The sequence below is a fragment of the Amblyomma mixtum genome, chromosome 3 (genome assembly GCF_055824585.1).
Source record: "Amblyomma mixtum isolate Tamu chromosome 3, ASM5582458v1, whole genome shotgun sequence".
Lineage (NCBI taxonomy): Eukaryota > Metazoa > Arthropoda > Arachnida > Ixodida > Ixodidae > Amblyomma > Amblyomma mixtum.
The window spans coordinates 291303346-291322805 of NC_143014.1; the positions used below are offsets into that span (position 1 = coordinate 291303346).

At 44.1% G+C, this 19460-nt stretch overlaps 1 protein-coding gene across 1 annotated transcript in view; it reads right to left on the minus strand.

Annotated features, from left to right (window-relative positions):
• Positions 1–2782: 2782 nt before the first annotated feature.
• LOC149355150 (uncharacterized) overlaps positions 2783–19460 on the minus strand; it is a 32976-nt gene continuing 16298 nt past the window's right edge. Inside the window, exons 7-8 of the mRNA XM_089576074.1 lie at positions 12898–13433; positions 2783–12413 (exon numbers count right to left, since the gene is read on the minus strand). Of these exons, the coding sequence (XP_089432200.1) occupies positions 11949–12413; positions 12898–13433 (1001 nt within the window). The 3' untranslated portion in view covers positions 2783–11948. The remainder of the gene's footprint in view (positions 12414–12897; positions 13434–19460) is intronic.

Below are 19460 nucleotides of genomic sequence, written 5' to 3' on the forward strand. Positions count from 1 at the left end.
GTAACTAAATCTGCAGTTTTAAGTAATGAGATCTGTGTGCACGAGATAAAGCTGGCTTGGTTTTAGTGCAATGCCTCGATATATGAGAAATGTTCCCCTCACGTAGTCCAGCAACATAAAAATCCAGGTAGCACTGAACATTAGAATGGTGTTACAAAAATGTTATGCAAGTTACAGTAAAGCTACGTGTTCCCTTGTAATGTTATATTACCGTTAAAAATTGATATAGCGTTGCAAGTTATATAGGAAATGCAATTTGAACGCTTTAAACAAACATTGTTTTAATATAGTGTTCTAAATGTTACTATAAAGGCAGTCGTAATTATAAAATAACATTACAAATGTATTTCGAGCAGTGATTTCCAAAATTTTTCCCACTGTTTTTACAATAAAGATTTTTTTCAACTAGCAGTACTTCGCAACCACATCTTAGTACTCGCCACAGATTGCATGCACAGCCCCATTAGGTTAAAAAACTTTGGTTATTACTCATTCACCCCTATTACTCAACGGACTCTATGATGGTGAGTGAATGAAGCATAGCCCTCATTGTAAGGTGTGTGCCGTCACAACTGGCGGGCCTGCATGCTTGTGCCGGGCTGCTTCACCATTTTCAAGAATGTTACATTTATGTTTACATGTTTCATTAATGTTCGGGGAAGGTTATTTTAACGTCCATATGCAACATTAAAGAAACGTTAGAAAAAAAGGAGATTAAGCAAACTGAAATAACATTTGACCATAACAAAAATGTAACATTGTCGTAATCTTTCGGTGCTACCAGGTAACTGAGGTCATCCTTTCGAGGGCAGGTGGTACAGAGCAATAAGGACGAAAGACGAAAAGAAGACCACACGGATGCAATGATGTACCTGCCAACTAGCTCAAATGTCCGTTTGACTGCCTTCTGAAGGCATTTTGTCATGGTGCACTCAAAAGGTACCGAGGACGTCCTTTTCAAGATGTGGACATTTGGACCATTTCAGGATATCCTCAGGAGGTTTGATGTTGTCTGGGATATGTCAAAGTATACAGGAAGAGAAAAAGTGAGAGACAATGGTGTACGATTTTTTTCATGCGACGAGATTGAAATAAAACCGCTGTTCGTTCGCTCCTGCCATTCACTTCTCAGTCGTTCAGCGACTTAAGTTTTTCAGCTGGCATGCTTTTTTTTTCCGAAGTCTCATGGAGAACCGCGAGAGGGTCTACTGCAACTGTCAACATGCAGCATCTTCCATTGACTGTAAATGCATGCCACTTGTCAAATGAATATGCTACTTCATATCCATGCTTTCATATCATTCGGCACACTCGAAGTCGATAAAAAGAGGCACTATCACCACCTGTTTCAAAAAAGCACTGATAAAGCCATGTGTGCACCTGATGGAGACTAGATTCCAGGATCAAGAAAAACGGCTACAAGAAGCGGGTTATTCCCAAGATGTCTTGGTATCGGTAGCCGAAGGGATGATTCGCAACAAGCGTAAAGGCGATCTAGAAAAATGTAAGAAAGTAGCAGTGATTCCGTATATGCACAGGATATCACATAATTTGTAGAAAATAAGCAAGTGAGCAGGTGTTCGAGTTGTGTTTTCAGCCTCTAGTAAGCTTGCCAAACTATGTAAGATAACGAATCCTTTCCATGTAAAGAAGCAAACCTGCACAAAGAAGCACAGAAAAATTTGTTGAGTGCACAGAAAAGGTTGTTTACTCCCTGCCACTGTCATGTGGTAAAGTTTATGTAGGTCAGACCGAAGAAGTCTAAATGACAGGCTACGTGAACACAGCGGAAACCTACAGAACCGTAAAGGTGATCTGTCTAAACATTGTGTACAGTGCGAACCAGGTGTGTGCACTCCAGACTTTAATGCATATCAAGTCATTAACAGAAACAGGAAACAACTAACAAGAGAGTTCATGGAGGCAAGGCAGATAAAAAAACTAGAAAGTAAATGTGTTAGCATGCCGTCTGTATTGCTATCAAAGAAAGAGTTGTTTCATGGAGGCAAGGCAGATAAAAAAACTAGAAAGTAAATGTGTTAGCATGCCGTCTGTATTGCTATCAAAGAAAGAGTTGTTTTTTCTTGATGATGTGATGAATAGTTATGATGCATGGTGCAAGTGAACTGCAGTGTGATAGGCTTACGGGTTATCTTCTGATGCATGCACCCTGTATAAAAAGATGTACAGCCCCCGTCAAAAGTATACAGCCCAAGGGGTTTGATTGTGAGGCCTGCAGCATGGCTTGTTATGCATCCTCAGCAACTATGATCTCTCGAAAAAGAAAAGGCGTTGTGCCCTCAATGCTCCCAAGGTTTGGACTCCTTGATGCGCCAGGGAGCCACACTAAGGAGCTTCGAAGCAAACCCCTTGGGCTGTATACTTTTGACGGGGGCTGTATATGCATTGAATAAAAATTCAGTTGAAAGTTAGCGCATGTGGTGTCTCCTTCAAGTTGTCCGTGTTTCTGAGTGCTGCAGACATCATAATTTGTTTTTTTGCTTCTATTTCATAAAATTGAAAAACTGAAAACATTTTGACCTTCCCACTGGGCATAAAGCTTGATAAAAGAGCACACATTCTCTCCACTTACTGACGCAAAGGAACCATTTGTCCAAATAACACGTTTCATGTGCATTTTTGGCCTCTTACAGCTGCCGCGTAAATGTCATTGAGTGCAATGCCGTCTACCTGCTTGAATCTCTCAAGCAGGCAGACAGCAGGTATTTTTGCAATATACACTGCAAAAATAGCACAGGAGTAGACACAGCCCAAATGCCACTCTCAGTGTGCCTCTGCATATTTTATTGAAAACACAAACGCATACATGCAAACAGCAGGAGCAATAATTGTTCACACAACCAAGTGCACTCAAAGTGAGGCCCATTCCTGGCGGTGACAGAGTTTGTAAACACAAATGCAAATTCACATTAGCTGAACATGCGAATTCACACCTCCACAGTAAAAAACAAGGACTAGCAACTAAAAGGCCATGTTGCTAACACACTGTGCTGAAGCCATAAAAATACTATGAGAGATTAAAAAGGCCAGTCTTATTGCATGAGACTCTTGTCCACTCTGCCCTCTTAGCATGCTGGGCATCACAGCACCACACATGCTGCTACAGAGAAATAACAGGAACATAATGGGCAGGTAAGTGAGCTTCTTTTGTAATTATGAGAACTGCTTCACTTCTGTACCAACTGAAATGCAGAGCTTTTGTCAAACATATATTGCCCACATTTGCCACTGGGCCATGCAATGTCGCTCATTTTGCATTGTCAGCATTCCAAATCTCTTCAGGGTGGGAGGAACTGTTGCCCTGACCCCTAAAATGACTATAACCTCCCAAATTGCAACAACAGCCCCATTACGCGACTTAGAAGCAAACCATTGGGCTGCACATGTTTAATAAAGGCTGCACACATTACGCAGCAGCTGAAGTGGAAGTTGAAAAATCATGGTTTGACTAGTGACAAAAAGCCAAACAGAACTCTTTTGGAAAGGAACCAATACCATTTGCCACACTTAATGGTCTAGGCTTGACTTCATTAGGTTGTTTTTTATCCTGGTGCAAAATAAGTGGTGCCAAGATAAAACATACAGTAAGAATAAACACATAAGATTTTAATGACTACATTCTTATTCTCTCACACTGCTGCTGGCAGCAAGGGAAACCACTCCACCCCAGTAGCTGTGGAACCAGAAAGTGCCCGTGACAATTACGACCAGTGTTGTAAGCAAGAGTTCCCATTTCCATTTGATGGTGAACTTTTTCCACGACCAAAACCAGCGTCTTATTTCCGAGTTTAGCCAAATGTTTAACAGGTTCTGATCCATGAACCACAACAAATAATTTGAAAAGTAAATAGTCTTGCACTGTGCAGCGCACACAGCCACAAAAGTACCACACCAGCCACGGAACTGTTTTCTAGTTTTAAGTGCATCATACCAGGTACCACCAAGGTACTCTTTACTCCCCTCAACTAAATTTTTAAAAAAGAAGAAATTAAAGAGCATCAGCTTAAATTAAGAATTTATCTAGTGACCGGAGTCAAAGTTGCCTCGGGTCATAAGTGCACTGCAATTTGCTGATTTGTTTGTCTCAATGGAAACAAAGTTTGAGTAGTGTTGATACTCCTTTGGAAACAACAGTCCTGGTGCACACTACCAAAAATTCTTTCAAGGTACTGCCAGACATCCACTGGGGGTCTGAAGGTACTGCCTGACAGTGACACACACTCTGGTCCATCTGTTAATGCCCTATGGAAACTAGCAATGACCTCTATGGCAGCTGCTGCACCACCTGCACACCCAAGCAGAGCAAATTTATATTTGCCTGTACATTCTCCAAGAACACCTGTGCAATATCCTAAATCAGTGGTGATGCAACAGAAAAGCCATGAAACAAAAACATCACTGCCACCATGCCTGAAGTCTACAGGACACCAGTCAAACCTTGTTATAGCGAACAGGTAAAAAGAAGTCAAATAGTTTGATACCGCAGAAATTTATATCAAATTTTGTTATAAACGCATGCAAGAAAAGCGCAATTTAGTGAAGGGACGGCAACTCAGGTTACCTTCAATAGAGAGCAGGGAGCGACATGTTCCGAAATTTTAGTGCTATTTCAAAGGTGCTCACGGTGACCCTAGAGGCCGCAAAAAAACCCGGCGCTATTTAGGCTGGCTTCCCCGTACAGCATAGCCAGCACGCAACGTGGCAGGCCAAGCACTAACTAGGGTGGCTTCCCCGCGTAGCAATCGTGTAGCTTTGAAAATGGTATGCGAGAGAGAAAGCTATCGCCGTTTTCACCTCTTCCGTGTAAGCCAACGCAAATTGTACTGCCGTGCCGCAGGCTGGTGACTGCAAGGCTACAGCCGTCCACACTGCTGCTTCGGAGACTCTGCTGATGGGAGCAAGAGGAGGGAATGCGTGCCAACCACCCGGCTATTAACAGTCCACGCTGCTGTCTTTTGCGGAACTGTGCTGGCGAGTGCGAGACACCGTGGAGCGAGATAAAGACATGAAACATGCGCGAATGCTTCTGTACCAACACTAGCCACTCATGTAGTGCAGCAAAGTATGTCGCCTGCCATCCAAGCGGGCACCACTTGGCACTGGGGAGTTCAATATATTTGTTTTAGGGCCAACCGCGTTCAATATATAAAGTAAAAAATTTTACCTTTGCTAAAAATATTTATGAAGGCTTTGATATAGCCAATAATTCGTAACATCCATGTTCGTTATATCAAGGTTCGAGTAAGGGTGATGGAATGCCTTTCTACAGACATCCCAGGGTTAAATAAGAAAGGCAAGTGCCCAATTCGTGCAGTCAGATTCGAACTGATCAGCTGCAAGCCTCTTAAATCTCCTCTCACTATTCTAAGCCACATATGTCTTGCACCAAAAGATCACCTCACTCATACACAGCGATCAATTATCTCTGCATGCCACTCACAAGCAACACCAGGTTCCCACTGTGAAGGAAACATAGGCCACTATTGTGACTTAAGTGCTTCAGGGGCTGCCTTTGGCATCCACCGACTGTGCAACAATTGTTATTCCGCTTTGACCCCAGCATTCTTCTGACAGCCACTGCCAGCATTGCACAGCACACTTACTGGTTCTCTAAGCAACAAAGCATCACAGCATGAACAAATGAATCAGACATCAGGCCTGCTAGTCAACACATGGTGCCAGCTCAGTGAGTTGGCTATCTAAGGGGCCTGGCATAACCTCAAACATGACTGACTCTGAATGCAATCAATATATAGTACAATGGCTGAACACCAAGCAGCAGCATTTTTTCACACCATATAAGGAAGGAGAATGAGAATGCAAAGCTACGTACACCATCAGGCCCACAAGCCTCCAGGCAGCTTCCTCATAAAACTTCTGGGTCATCATGTGCTGTCAGGACTACGGCAACATACACGGGGCACTAGTCAGAGTGGACCCAATAAAAATGATGTCTCCGTTATGCCCCTCATATATGTTTTACAAAATGAAATATACTATGGCTTTTAGTGCTAGATGTTACGGAATCCTCTGGGAACATCCTGGGCAGAACTAACATGATGCTTTGGAACTGGGTAGATGTAGTGTAATGTTGTGTCATCTCGATTTTGCAACATTTCACAACACATGCCACAGTCATGCAACACAGCAGGATCAGCCAGCATTGCAAACGGAGCCATGTGGTGACAGCCAATTAGAATTCGTAACCTAAGTAGACAAGTGCACTATTCACTTCACAAGTGCAGCAGAAATTTGCTCCAGTTTTCTCCCAAACAAACAACCCCACAGAGAAAAGCACGCTAGCACAACTGTGAAAACAGTTCCGCTGGAATGGCCCACAACAATGATGCCTTTTTTTTCTCATGTTGAAGTAACACAATGACACCTCTCCACTGCCAACTTAACTCCTTTGTTCATTTCTCATAGTACGAGCTATATCAGCTCACTGGTTAGTACTGTACTCAGCAGTATGCTTCTCAGGTAGAAAATAAATCACGTGGTGCTGATTCAATTAACCAGCCAGAGCGGCATTATAAAAATGACTTGAGCTGTAAGTTGGTTGCATAGCAGGCAAGAGTGCAAAAATATTCATTGCACACCCATAACGAACTTATACAAGAGGGCTTTTCTTTCTTTTCTTTTAATTTTTTTAATCTTAAACATATCTCTCACCTATACATGCAACAAAACACCTTACAGGTTAAAGTCAAAAATGGCCCTTGCCAGTCACAGTAATAAATGCCTCTTTAAGTGCACAGAAAATATCTGGAACACATCAGCTAAGAAAGCGAAAAAAAGAAGACAGAGCGTAACATGATTTTTGGTGGTAAGTCCAATTATTCCCACAAGCCAATATTTGAGTTAGTTGCATGCCACATCTACTATTTGCAGGTGTCTGATGCTCATAAGTAGTGTGAGCAATGTCATTTTGCTACCATATTTGATCTTTAACTGTACCTCAACTGGCAAGAAAATCAGCCAAAATGTGCCTCTGGGCTGAATTTTGTGCACACACACGCATGCAAGCCTATGCAAAGTGCCATGCACACCCAAGTGAATGTCAGCACGTCACACTTGCATCAATTATCTTTTAACCATTAAAACTGCAATCACTGTAGCATTCTTGACAATGACGCTTAGACTGTGACTATACTTCACAGGCACATATGTGTCAGACTTAATGAGACCTAATGACGCACACAAGAACACACACATCACCTTTACGCGACAAAAACCAGTGTCATAAGTTCCATAGCCCAAAGGCAAAACCTGACACATATTGGTCAGATGTGCCACCTGTGACATACAGCAAAAATAAAGACAGATTTTACTGTGCACAGCAAACACACTCCAAAGGCACAATGACTTAAAGTGCAGCTCTGCTCAAACAGCATTTCTACAAGGACAGTTGCAAAATGTTGCGAGCATCGTTAGAACAGTGCGCTATGGTCCTGCAATGTTCACACAAACTGAAATGAAAAAGAAGATTCCCAATTGGCACTGCTGCCACTAAGAGTGGGTGCACAGCAGACAATGAGTTGCAAGGTCCACACCTTCTCTCACAACTGCTCTCTAGAACTGGGTTGTGTGCACGATCCTCACTGTGCTTTTTATGAACACATTACATTGCAGTAGCTATCACTTTTTGTTTCAGCATTCTGATAGGCATTTTACAGGGTACCTATGATGCTATGTAGCTACTATGTACATCTCTTTGTAAATAGCCTGATACACGATAGATGGGTGAGTAGCAATTTTCTGTTCGTACTTGATTGACAGCTCTAACTAAAAGTGGTTCAGCTTGCTGAAGTAAGCACTATTACAGCGAACAAAACATCTTACTTTTGTAGCAAACAGTGCTTTTAGAGTGCACAGGAAACTAGAAGCACATTTAATGTCACCCCCCCAAAAATAAAACTCGAAACAAGAACCAAGACAAAATATGCTCACTTACCCATATCAGCATCAAATGAACAGCAAGCACTGTGTGGGCAACAGCCGATCCTTACTAGGTAGCACAGTGTCGGCAGTTTGCTTCAACACATCATTTTCATCAAATGGAGGCTAAATGAATGTGATCTTCACAAAGATTACACCTGTGTGGTAACAAACAATATGCATATATGCGTTCAGAGAGTTTGAATCTTCCCTGCATAACCACAACTTAAAATTAGTGCAGAAACTGGCAGTTACGCTCCTTAAATAAGTCAAACACTACAGCGTAAAAATAAACTTCATTCTTAAAAATGACTCTGCAATGAAACCAAACATTGTTCACTCTCTCACAAGACTAGAAACTGAATTGTCAAGGATGACAGGAGCATTTAAGACTTGGTCAGTGACACAAGGTTGTTCCAAGCAACAGGCTACCGTCAAAGCCAACTTTAACATCCTACCATTCCATTCCATCAAGCCCTACACAACACAAACATCATAGAACATGTAATGGACAACAACTAACAGACAACAGAAACTGAGAAAAACTAAACTTTTGCATGGCTGAGGTATGAGGCATATATTTTAAAGAATTTTATCTTTGATGCCAGCACTTTCCCAACTATGGAAGAGAAGAACGTGTTTGCATGATTGAAAACAAGTACACGTAACACTTCTGACATCAGTCTTGCTCATGATCATCATTAGCAGCCTGACTACGCCCACTGGAGGGCAAAGGCCTCTCTCATGCCTCTCCAATTAACCCTGTCCTCTGCCTGCTGCAGCCACCGTATCCCCGCAAACTTCTTCTATGCACAAACCAATCAGTCTTGCTCATTCAGATGTATAGAACTGTTGCAAAAAGTAGCAAGGCACAAAAAATAGTGAGTTACTGATGCCACACCTCACCAGTTCACCTGCGTTAAACCTTTCACTGTTGTGCTTGAAAGTGTGACATCAGTACTAAATGACTACACCCAAAGAAACACAAACTCTTCTACAACACACTGAAGACTAACAAAAATCTTTGGTCTCGAGCAGCTCACTCAAAAAACTGAAACAGAACCTGCACAAAAGACAGCACACACAAAGTAACTATTAATTAAATCTAGATTACGACAAAATAAATCTCAACATATAATTCCTGCATTTGGACCAGCAAGGGCACAAGGTCCTTAATGAAGAAACAATACTGAACACATTATTAAATAGTATAACTTAGATAAATATAATACCCTTCCCAAACAACAAGTCATTGCAGCAAAAGGTGTTAATGCAAGGATGAAAAGTCAATGACATGAGCACCTGCACTGATGACTTGCATTCTGGGTACTGGTGCTAGAAAACTCCAGGAACCCAAAGCAGATTACACACGGTAGGTGTTCCACTGGAGCCATTTTCATGGGAGCATCCAGCGAGCCAATTATTAGCCAGTACAGAGAAAGGGAATAAAAGGCATTGCCTTGTCCTTACGTTTTCACTGCCTTCTACAAAGCGTCTCTATAAAAAAAAATTTACTACAAAATAGGCATGTGCACACAGATGACTGTAGAAAAATTATTTGTTCAGGTTTCACTGAAAAAAAAACACCTTTCATGTCGATCAGCGCAACTGAAGCCGTGTGATGAATGACATGTTTACAATAAGCACAGGGCATGGAATATGCTGCCACAGCCTGCAAGTGAACTTGGTTGGCACATGTTGTGTGGGAGGTCCTTCGTGTGCATTACATGCAGACTGACTAAACAGCTGTGCTGATCGCACATGCGTGTGGCCCTCAAGCCCCGAGCAGCTGCACACTTCTGCTGTTGCCACAGGCAAACTGATCACATGACTGACAAGTGATGCCAAGCAATGCATCTGACCTTCATACTTTGTCAGATTTTTCCCAAAAGCAGCAATACGCTGACACTGAACTGCACCTTGGCTTGACTACAGTGGAGGTGACGCACCTTCCTTTAGAGCCCAAGTGCCGAATATACCTGACGTGTAATCCTAATAAACAAGAACAGAATATTACGCTGTACAGTGCTTAGTGAAAGTTCTAGGTCTGCAATGGTTCCCTGGTGAACTTAGTTTAAAAGTTTTTTCTGACGTCAGGACATGACATGAGGTCATGATCAGTGGATTCTCATCACAATGAAAACAGCCTTACATTTACACAAACCTAAAATCACCGAGAAAAAAATGCAAGCTGAAAACACGGATAAATGCAAATAAACGAGACTCTCTTTCAAAACAGGCTCTGAAGCTAACAGTTAGGGCAACTTGGTTCAATTACCCATGGGCACAATGCAAAATAATTGGTTAGCATAAAAGATTTTGAAACAGAGCAAAGGATGGCACAGCAGACAGAAATACCAACACTATCGATTGTCTCTTACCTTGCCCGGCCAGGTATATGTGTCACCCGCAGCATTACGCCCCTTCGTGCTGTTTTTGCATTTGGGTTCTGCTGTTTGGACGTTCACTGAAGCATATATATTATGTGCCTCTGGAGGAAACTCCCCAACTGATAGTGTGTGCTATCTGCCCGTTGTCTCACCCTTTACGCCCAACTTCAAACACTTATGTAGCACAAACATTTAGCTTGTGTATGCTGGTTGATACAAACTGCTGCAGCGCCGCACCACTGAATGGCCACTTGATTTGCATTGTTGCGTTGCGCTCTGTGAGAAAAAAACAACGCAACACAGAAAGCAACAACGCAAAATGCTGTTGCAGTCTCTGTAATTGAACATGAGTGATTGAACATGTTTGTATGTACAAGCATTCTTCCAGCCGGTGGATGCCCTTGCAAGTGGCATGTAATTAGACTGGCTGTACTCTTCAAATACATCAGGTTTTCTGAAAGCATGAGGACTGCGAGCAATTTTCAGCAAATGCTTGTTACATGTCCTCCTCCACGATAAAGCTGCCGTTGCAATAACGGCTCGAATGTGGAATAGCATAATCGCTGACCTCAAGTGATGCATATGAAAACACTTTTCATAGAATGTCAATTGTTTCCATACAGGTTCACCCCCCCTTTATGCTTGCCTCATTTTTATTTTAATAATAATTCTCGTATGCCTGATGCTAGTACTTCTGGCACTTTTGTTAAGCTAAACTTTTAAACTGACAAGATTTACATGGGCCAATAATGTTCATTTTAAAGGGAGTCTACTACATGCACATACTTCCTGTTCATGTTGGTATGGAAGGTGCAAAGCATGTGCTTAACAATTATGGAGGGAAAGGACTTAACTGCAACTACTTCCACAGATGCTGTACATTCTACACTGAGATGAACTTCCACACTGCTTGCTGATTCGAAATGAGATGGTAGCACTTGTGCAGTAGTGGTACTCTATGCCTCTAAAACTCTGCATGGTTTAGACACACAGAGCATGTACACATGTGCCACGGCTTGCCAGCTTTTGAAGCAGAACAGATATTTATGAAAGCAGTTCTACAGCAACAGGATAACGCTTCGTAAATGTTTATTTTTAAACATGATTTAAAACACTCATAGTTTCCTCCTAAATGAAAGTGAATTTTTAAACTAAAGGACTTTCCCACACCTCACAAGCCTATCCGCACATCAATTTAGAAGGCCCACACCCTTCTTTCTACAGACTGACAAGGTCGAAGTGTACACACACCAAACATAACTGATTAAACCTTGCTACAGCAAAAAAAAAGGGCTGTTCTTTCACAGCTATTGCAAAACTAATGCACAATCTCCCTCACTGTTGTGTTATGGCACTAACAGACTTTTCTGAGGCTGAAAATCCACTATGCCAATGCGACTGAGTATATCATTTTAACAGCCTGTTTGGCAAGGATGCACTGAAACAGCTGCCTTTCTGTACAGTCCAGATTGCACTAAAGTTGCCCGGGCCAGGGAGGGTGCGAACAAAGATGCGCTGCAGACTTCCCCGACAAAGCACTCCCTCGACCAAAAGCACAGTAGGAACAAGACCCCGCTAAAAAATAGGTCTGCAGCATTATCACCGGCGAATGGCTGGCTTTGTTGACACAGCGATGCCAGACACTCTATGTGGAGGTCGCGACTCTGATCCGGAAACTGCCCGACCCTGGAGGTGCATAGAGGGAGTAGCAACTGCTCCTGGAATCCTAACAACCATCGCCGCGCCGCCTGAGCCAGAAGATCTGGTCATGACCCCAGACGACCTTGCTGCCGAAGAGTTCCTAGCAGACGGAGGCAGGGGACCATGCAGTGAGGCGGCCCGAGTGTGCGCGGTCACTGCCCCGCCACTGCTCGGTTTGGCCTCCGATGTGGAAGCAGCACGGCGTCTCTGAGGGAGGTTCCCAGATGCTGCGCCAGGCACTGGGGCAGCAGTGCCGCCCCCTCGAAGTGCTGGTGGCCTGGTGTAGGGGACAGCGTCGGGGTCAGGGCCTCGTTTTTGCTTTCGAAGCTTCCGCGAGAGCTCACGCTCCAACAGCTCTGCCTCCTGCAAACATTAGTGCTGCTCAACATGGACCCACACTACTTAACTAATCCGGCACAGCTGAAATCCAGCAAACCGCCATTTCAACTTCAGTATTTACACCTACAGAACAGAATCTGATAATTATTAGTACGCAAATAAAAATTTGAAATGCACCCTTTGCTGCAAAGGCATTTCTCAAAGTCCCACCACGCTAGACCGCAATCAGTGCAATATATACCTTTTGTGCAACAACTTCGCGGTTAATTTATAGAATACAATAGCTACAATGAATCAGACCAATACAACTTTTCTGCCTGCCTCTCCTTCAGGACCAGCCCACAGTGGCAGGTTTCTTTAACGCTGCCATCCCTCCAGACACAGGCTAGACAGCACATTCGCAGGCACGTAGACAAACTACACAGTGCAAACAGCATGCAACCTTTCAATGTGGCTCTTCATTACTTTCTGCACAGGTGCTGTAAGCTGACACTACGCGTGCACGAACCTGCAGGCAGTGGCTGACCAGATTGGACTCTGCATCAATCTCTGCCATGAAGTCTGGTGAGGCATCTGGTGAAGGCTCGCCCGTTGCTGCCGACGAGTTGTCGCATGCTTCATCCTCGTCCTCATCCCCATTGGCACCACCGTTGCCCACCTGATTGTTGTTGTTGCTGGCGACACCCAGGGTGCCCCCCTGCTGACGGCTGTGGTCAGATGGCCTCGACACATCCGCCGCCGTGGCACCCCCATCCGTGGCGGCAGTGGCTGCTGGCACGTCACTTTTGATGGTGAACGGAGGCACACGCACAACCTGGCCCGAGCAGCGATGAGGGGGCCGACCAGAGTCCACTTTTGACTGGATCTGTCTCAGGCTCTGAAAATACTGGGTTGGCGGTCGTGACTGTGGGTTGGCCCACACAGTCAGTGGAATGGGTGAACCTGAGCCCACAACGCTGCTCCTCTCGGCTGCGATGCTGCCGCCATTTGCAGAGCTGTGAGACACAGGAGCGGCCCAGGTGGCCACCGATTTCGGCCGTGCACCTGCCATGGGCAGAAGAGGGAAAAAAAACATTGTGAACGTTCATAAGAGGAAATCTGTAAATGCAACTGTGAAACTTTAGAATATACAAAAAAAATAATACCCACAATGGCTTCATGCGCCCCTTTTCAGAGTGAAATATACAAAGCAGTTACCAGCGCCAATTCCAGGAGTGCCAACAAGTCATTCTAACCGTGTCCACATTCGGTTGGGCTGCTTGTAGTTAAGCATGCCAGCATTCAGATCACCTGCTTCATCTGATGGAACCCAGTGTTCTGGGAACAGCAAGATGAGGTTTCTTATAAACAGAATATAGGCCAATGTGACATATTAATGCAATAGCATTGAGAAGTTCATGAGGCAGAAAAGCCCGCACTGTCATAGCCATCGCTACAGTCTAAGGCTGCCGCAGCTCCGTTGAATCATTAGTGCAAGATAAGTACCAGCACGAGCAGCAGCGGCAGAGGCCTTGCACAAGTTTTTGACTTCTTGTGGAGGCCACAAGGAGTGCTAAGAGTGAGCGTGACATCACCATTCATCCTCGAGGAAGTAGAGTCAAAAGTTTCCATTGCGTACGGGGGCCTAAAGAACGGAGGTAGCCTAAAAGCGGTGAATAGGAAGCTAGGCATAGGTAAAAACCAGATGCAAGTGTTAAGAGACAAACAGGGCAATGTCATCAGCAATATGGATAAGACAGTAAAAGTAGCCAAAGAGTTCTACACAAATCTATACAGTAGCGAATGCAATTGGAATGTTAAGGAGAGAGGCAGTGGCGCACAGCAATGGGACATCCCACCAGTAATGACAGAGGAGGTAAGAAAGCCTTAGCAGCAATGCAAAGGAGGAAAGCAGCTGGTGAGGATCAGATAACAGCAGGTCTGTTGTGCTAGAAAAATGGCCACCCTGTATACGCAATTCTTTATGACCTCAAGTGTACCGGAAATTTGGAAGAACGCTAACATGTATTATCTTAATTCATAAGAAAGGAGACGTCAAGGACTTAAAAAATTACAGACCGATCAGCTTACTCTCTGTGGCCTACAAGGTATTTACAAAGGTAACCGCTAATAGAGTCAGGACAACCTTGGAATTCAATCAACCAAATGATCAGGCAGGCTTTCGTAAAGGATACTCGACAATAGACCACATTCACACTATCAGTCAGGTGATAGAGAAATGCGCAGAATATAACCAACCCCTATATATAGCCTTCATTGATTATGAGAAAGCATTTGACCCAGTGGAAACCTCAACTGTCATGCAGGCATTGCGGAATCAGGGTGTAGAAGAGTGTTCTGTAAAAATATTGGAAGATATCTAAAACGTCTGCACAGCTACCATAGTCTTCCATTAAGTCAGCAAAAAAATTCCAATGAGGAAGAGTGTCAGGCAGGGAGACATGATCTCGCCTATGCTATTCACCGCCTGTTTACAGAAGGTATTCCGGGGCCTGGAATGGGAAGAGTTGGGGATAAGAGTTAACGGAGAATACCTGAGTAATCTGTGATTCGCTGATGACACTGCCTTGCTAAGTCACTCAGGAGATGAACTGCAAAGCATGATCAGTGAGTTCGACAGGCTGAGCAGAATGGTGGGTCCAAAAATTAACATGCAGAATACCAAAGTAATGATCAACAGTCTTGCAAAGGAATAGCAGTTCACAATTGGTAGCGAGGTGCTTGAACTAATAAGGGAATATGTATACTTAGGGTAGGTAGTGAGGGAAATAACTAGAATAATAAGAATGGGGTGGAGCGCATATGGCAGGTTCTTTCAGATCATGAATGACAGTTTGCCAATATCCCTCACAAGAAAAGTCTACAACAGCTGTACCTTACTGATAGTCACCTATGAGTCAGACACGTGGAGGCTGACAAAAACGGGTCAGCTTAAGTTAAGGACAATGCAGTGAGCTATGGAAAGAAAAATGATAGATGTAACGTTAGGAGACCGTTAGCAGACAGAGTGGGTGAGGGAACAAACGAGAGTTAATGACATCCTAGTTGAAACCAAGAGGAATAAATTAGCTTGGGCAGGGCATGTAATGCGAAGGCAAGATAACCGATGGTCCATAAGGGTAATGGAATGGATTCCAAGAGAAGGCAAACGTAGTAAGGGGCAGCAGACAGTTAGGTGGGCAGATGAAGGGGGGACACCCCTATTAGAACTATTTTTTTTATTTATGGACAGATTTACACCAAATTTTCACTGTTTGTACATTTTCGTGTGCTGATTCTAAAACTGCAAACAGTTTCCCCCTGCAGCAGTAAGTTTTGTATTTATCATGAAAAATATGTCTTGTTTGGAGGAAGTTTGGTTAATTAACATAAGACCTTGTGGAGAAGATTACTATTTATAAATGATCTAGAATCACCAAGGAGTGCAATAAGGCATAAATGAGCATTCTAGGACGACTTGGACGAAAGTTACAGCTGATCAAACATTACAGAGAAAAAGCTCATTTTGACTACTGAGACAAACGATTTATTTCCAAAATTTTCCTGAGGAAGCAGTAGTTTAAATTTAGCCTTATTGCACAACCTGTGCATTTATCTTTCTAGCACAAAAAGAATTGTAGTAACAGCTAATATAGAATTGGAGATATCGCTCCTCCAAAATTCTGTGCATGCCAAAATTTCAGTTTTGAGAAATCGAAAAAAACGTTTTTGGCATATTTTTGTGGCACTAAGGGTAACTAGAAATCACTGAAGTGAGTTCTGGCTGGTTTCTGATATAAAAGCACCACTTCCCGTCGACATAACTGCGGTTGCAACAAGCAAATTGCCGGCGAATAGATGGCATTGTTTGGAGGAGTGCCTTTGCACTGTGACCTCCCCCAAGCTGCAGCGCGCGATTCTACCTCACAACGGCGCTGTGATTGCAGTCAGCCCCTAACAAACGATATGTGCTCTTTGGTCATCTTGCCCCCCAAAACATTGAGAAGCAAATTTATTTCGTCAAGGTTTCCCATTCTGCGCTTTGAGGGACGCCGTTTCGCGGCCGCCGCTGGCGCCGCGTCATCAGGTTTATCGGAGATCTCGATCTATCGCGCGCGCCGTTGCTGGCTGCCAACGGAAGCTGCTTAGGTATCGCTTTTTCATCTGCAGTCACGATTACGCTGTCTGTACGCGCCACTCCTCGCTGTCGTCGCGCTATAAGCAGCGTAGGCGTTATCAGGTCATCACGAAGCGTCGGCGCTTTGTCGCTGATTGTAGATAACGGGTCGGCGCCGCATGGCTGATTATAGATAACGGGATGAGACGATGCAGCGTACACAACGCGCTTCCTATCTATACCTTTCGCTCCCTCAGGATGAGTGTTCAATCCTCGCTGTCATGCTAAGCATCGCCGGTTACGGCGTTATCTGACCGTCGTGGAGCGTGGCTGCTGAATGTAGACACAAGGATGCAACGATACAGCGTTCCCAGCGCGCTTCGGATCAATATCTTTTAGTGCTTTTAGACTAAGACTTGCGTAAATTGAAATATTTCGCACTTAGCGCCCCACAAACCTCACTTCGCCGTGACAGTGGGACTGCCCGACCCACACAAAATGGCGCCGGGCTGCAAACGGTCGACGCCGTCAACCAACCAAAAGTCGCCATTTTGGTCACGTGATTTTGAGAACCAATAGCAGAGCGCGTTTTGCTCAATTTTGTTTCTTTGTTTGCCGCTGCTTGGGCTTGCTCATAGTTGCCAAAGGGAGTATGGAAATAGCCTGAATCGAGACCTTGCAAACGAAACCAAAATGGCGCCGGCGGAGCGCGTATTTTTCGAACTGCGGGCAGTCAAAGTTCGGTGCGATTAGACCTCAATTTAAAGGACCGCGCGCGCGGTTTCACGTCTTTGGAATGCTATAACTCATGAATTAGGCGGTATTTTTCAACGCAAATTTGTAGATAGCTGCGCAATCACCTCAGGATCGCGAAAATGAAAAGATTGAAAATACGATTTTTTGACCAATTTTCGGCCGCAAAGAGCCGTGTCCCCTGTTCACCTTGGAGACCTGCTGCGGATATGGGTACGGTCCGGCACGAAAATCACACTCCCTCACTCAGATTTTCAAGGGCCGACAGGAGCGCACCGGACAGCGCAAGAGCCGCACTGCTCTACAGTTAAGAAGTTTTCGGGGATGCGGTGGCCGCAACTGGCAAAGGACAGGGTTAACTGTAGAGACATGGGAGAGGCTTCTGCCCAGCAGTGGGCGCAGTCAGGCTGATAATCATGACGGGAGTCTCTAGGAGCAGCGTGCAGTGATGCAGTCATGTGGATGGTATAAAGAGCGGGTGCTTGCTCGCTCCTAACACACGTGTGATGGAGCCGGTAACGTCTACTAGTGTGGGGCTTTCTTGTGAGTCTGTGCCCTCCCTGAATGCTGATGTGTCATTTATATCAACGGGTACTCGACCACGAGGAAACACTAACGCATTTAACTCTTGCAGCAGAGCGTAAGCATCTCCCAAGTTTTTTAATACAGTATACCCTTTCAAAGGCCAACGTGATGGGACCCTTCGTCTGCTCACCTTACGAGAACTTCAGCCAAACAGAAGCGCCGAAAACACCAGACATCAGATCCTATTTGTAAGCTAGGAATGAGACCAGCATAAATGAGGTGGAGTTTGCAAGGAAACATTTTTTTCACAAATTGTGCCATAATTCCACACTAAGTGATCGCCTCATTCCTCAACCATTCGATGTACCCCATCGCATTGACCGATGTCACAAAGTTGGCATCTACTCATGCAATCATTCTTGCCGCGCACCTCACGTGACTGGATCACCTCCCCGCAGATATTGTATGCATTAATAATAATGAGCAGTCCCGCATTGCAACAGGTAACATTGCATACTCAGATTTTATTTATTTACGCTACTACTGTGTTTTTTTTTATTTTATGTTTTACCACTCCCCCTCTATAATGCCCCTCACCTTGAGGGGTATAATAAATGAAATGAAATTCGTTGAAAACATCTAAAAAACTGATATGAGAAATTACACATAGCTTCATGCTCTTCAACAGCATTAAGTTTAAGAGAAAAGCATACACTGAAGAGCATATTCTGCTCATCTAGAGCAGAATGTGCGATACTATACTGCATTAAAGGCCCCGCACACTATTCAGTGGAATAACATACAAGCCCATTCATTCATGCTCTTAGCTTCCTTACTGCTGTAGTTCTCTGCGTTATCTTTTTTGTCATGTGGCCCAACAGTGACGCAAACGAATGATGATGATGATGGTGATGAATTTTAATGGCGCAAGGGTCACTTTGCCCAAAGAGCACCATGGCATACGGTGCTGTGGCCTATACAAGGTGGGGTCAAGGACCCATCTTCCAAGCATATCACCCCCGAGAAGCCGAGAAGCAGGCCAGGGGGAAAGCTTGTGCCCATTGGAAACCGGTGGAACGCAAAGAAATCACTTGCTTGGTGCTGTAGAATGGTAGCTACCACGGGACTACAAAAACTCATGTTAACCAAAATGCACACGTTAAACAGTTTGTCAGATTCTCTATTCTTTTTTGTTGTTGAAAGGTGCCTACTTAGACCCAAACAAAGATCCCCAACTGTTCGGCTTATCAAAGAATTCAACTTCACAGAGCTTGCCTTAAAGGGAGTGCGTTGTACTGCTATCAGTAAGGTGTGTTCAGCAGACAGCACAGAGCTTGCCTTAAAGGGAGTGTGTTGTATTGAGATCAGTAAGGTGTGTTCAGCAGACAGTGAACCTCCCTCATTAACTTGAAGTCATAAAAAAGGAGAAAGATTTTGAGATAAACAAAGATTTGAGACAAGCAAAGCAACAAATTTTTTGGTGTACTGATCATGTATTGCAAAAATTAGAGCCAAAGCTAGCGTTATATTGCATGCAAGCACCACTACACAAACTGAGCACTTATTTACAATAAGAGGAGTACTGTGCAGTGGCAGAGCAGCGCAAGAAACAAGACTGACAAAGACGAGCACACAATGGCAGCAAAGAATGGCAAAGAATGGCAAAGAATGGCAGCAGTGGCAGCTTGCCACCTCCA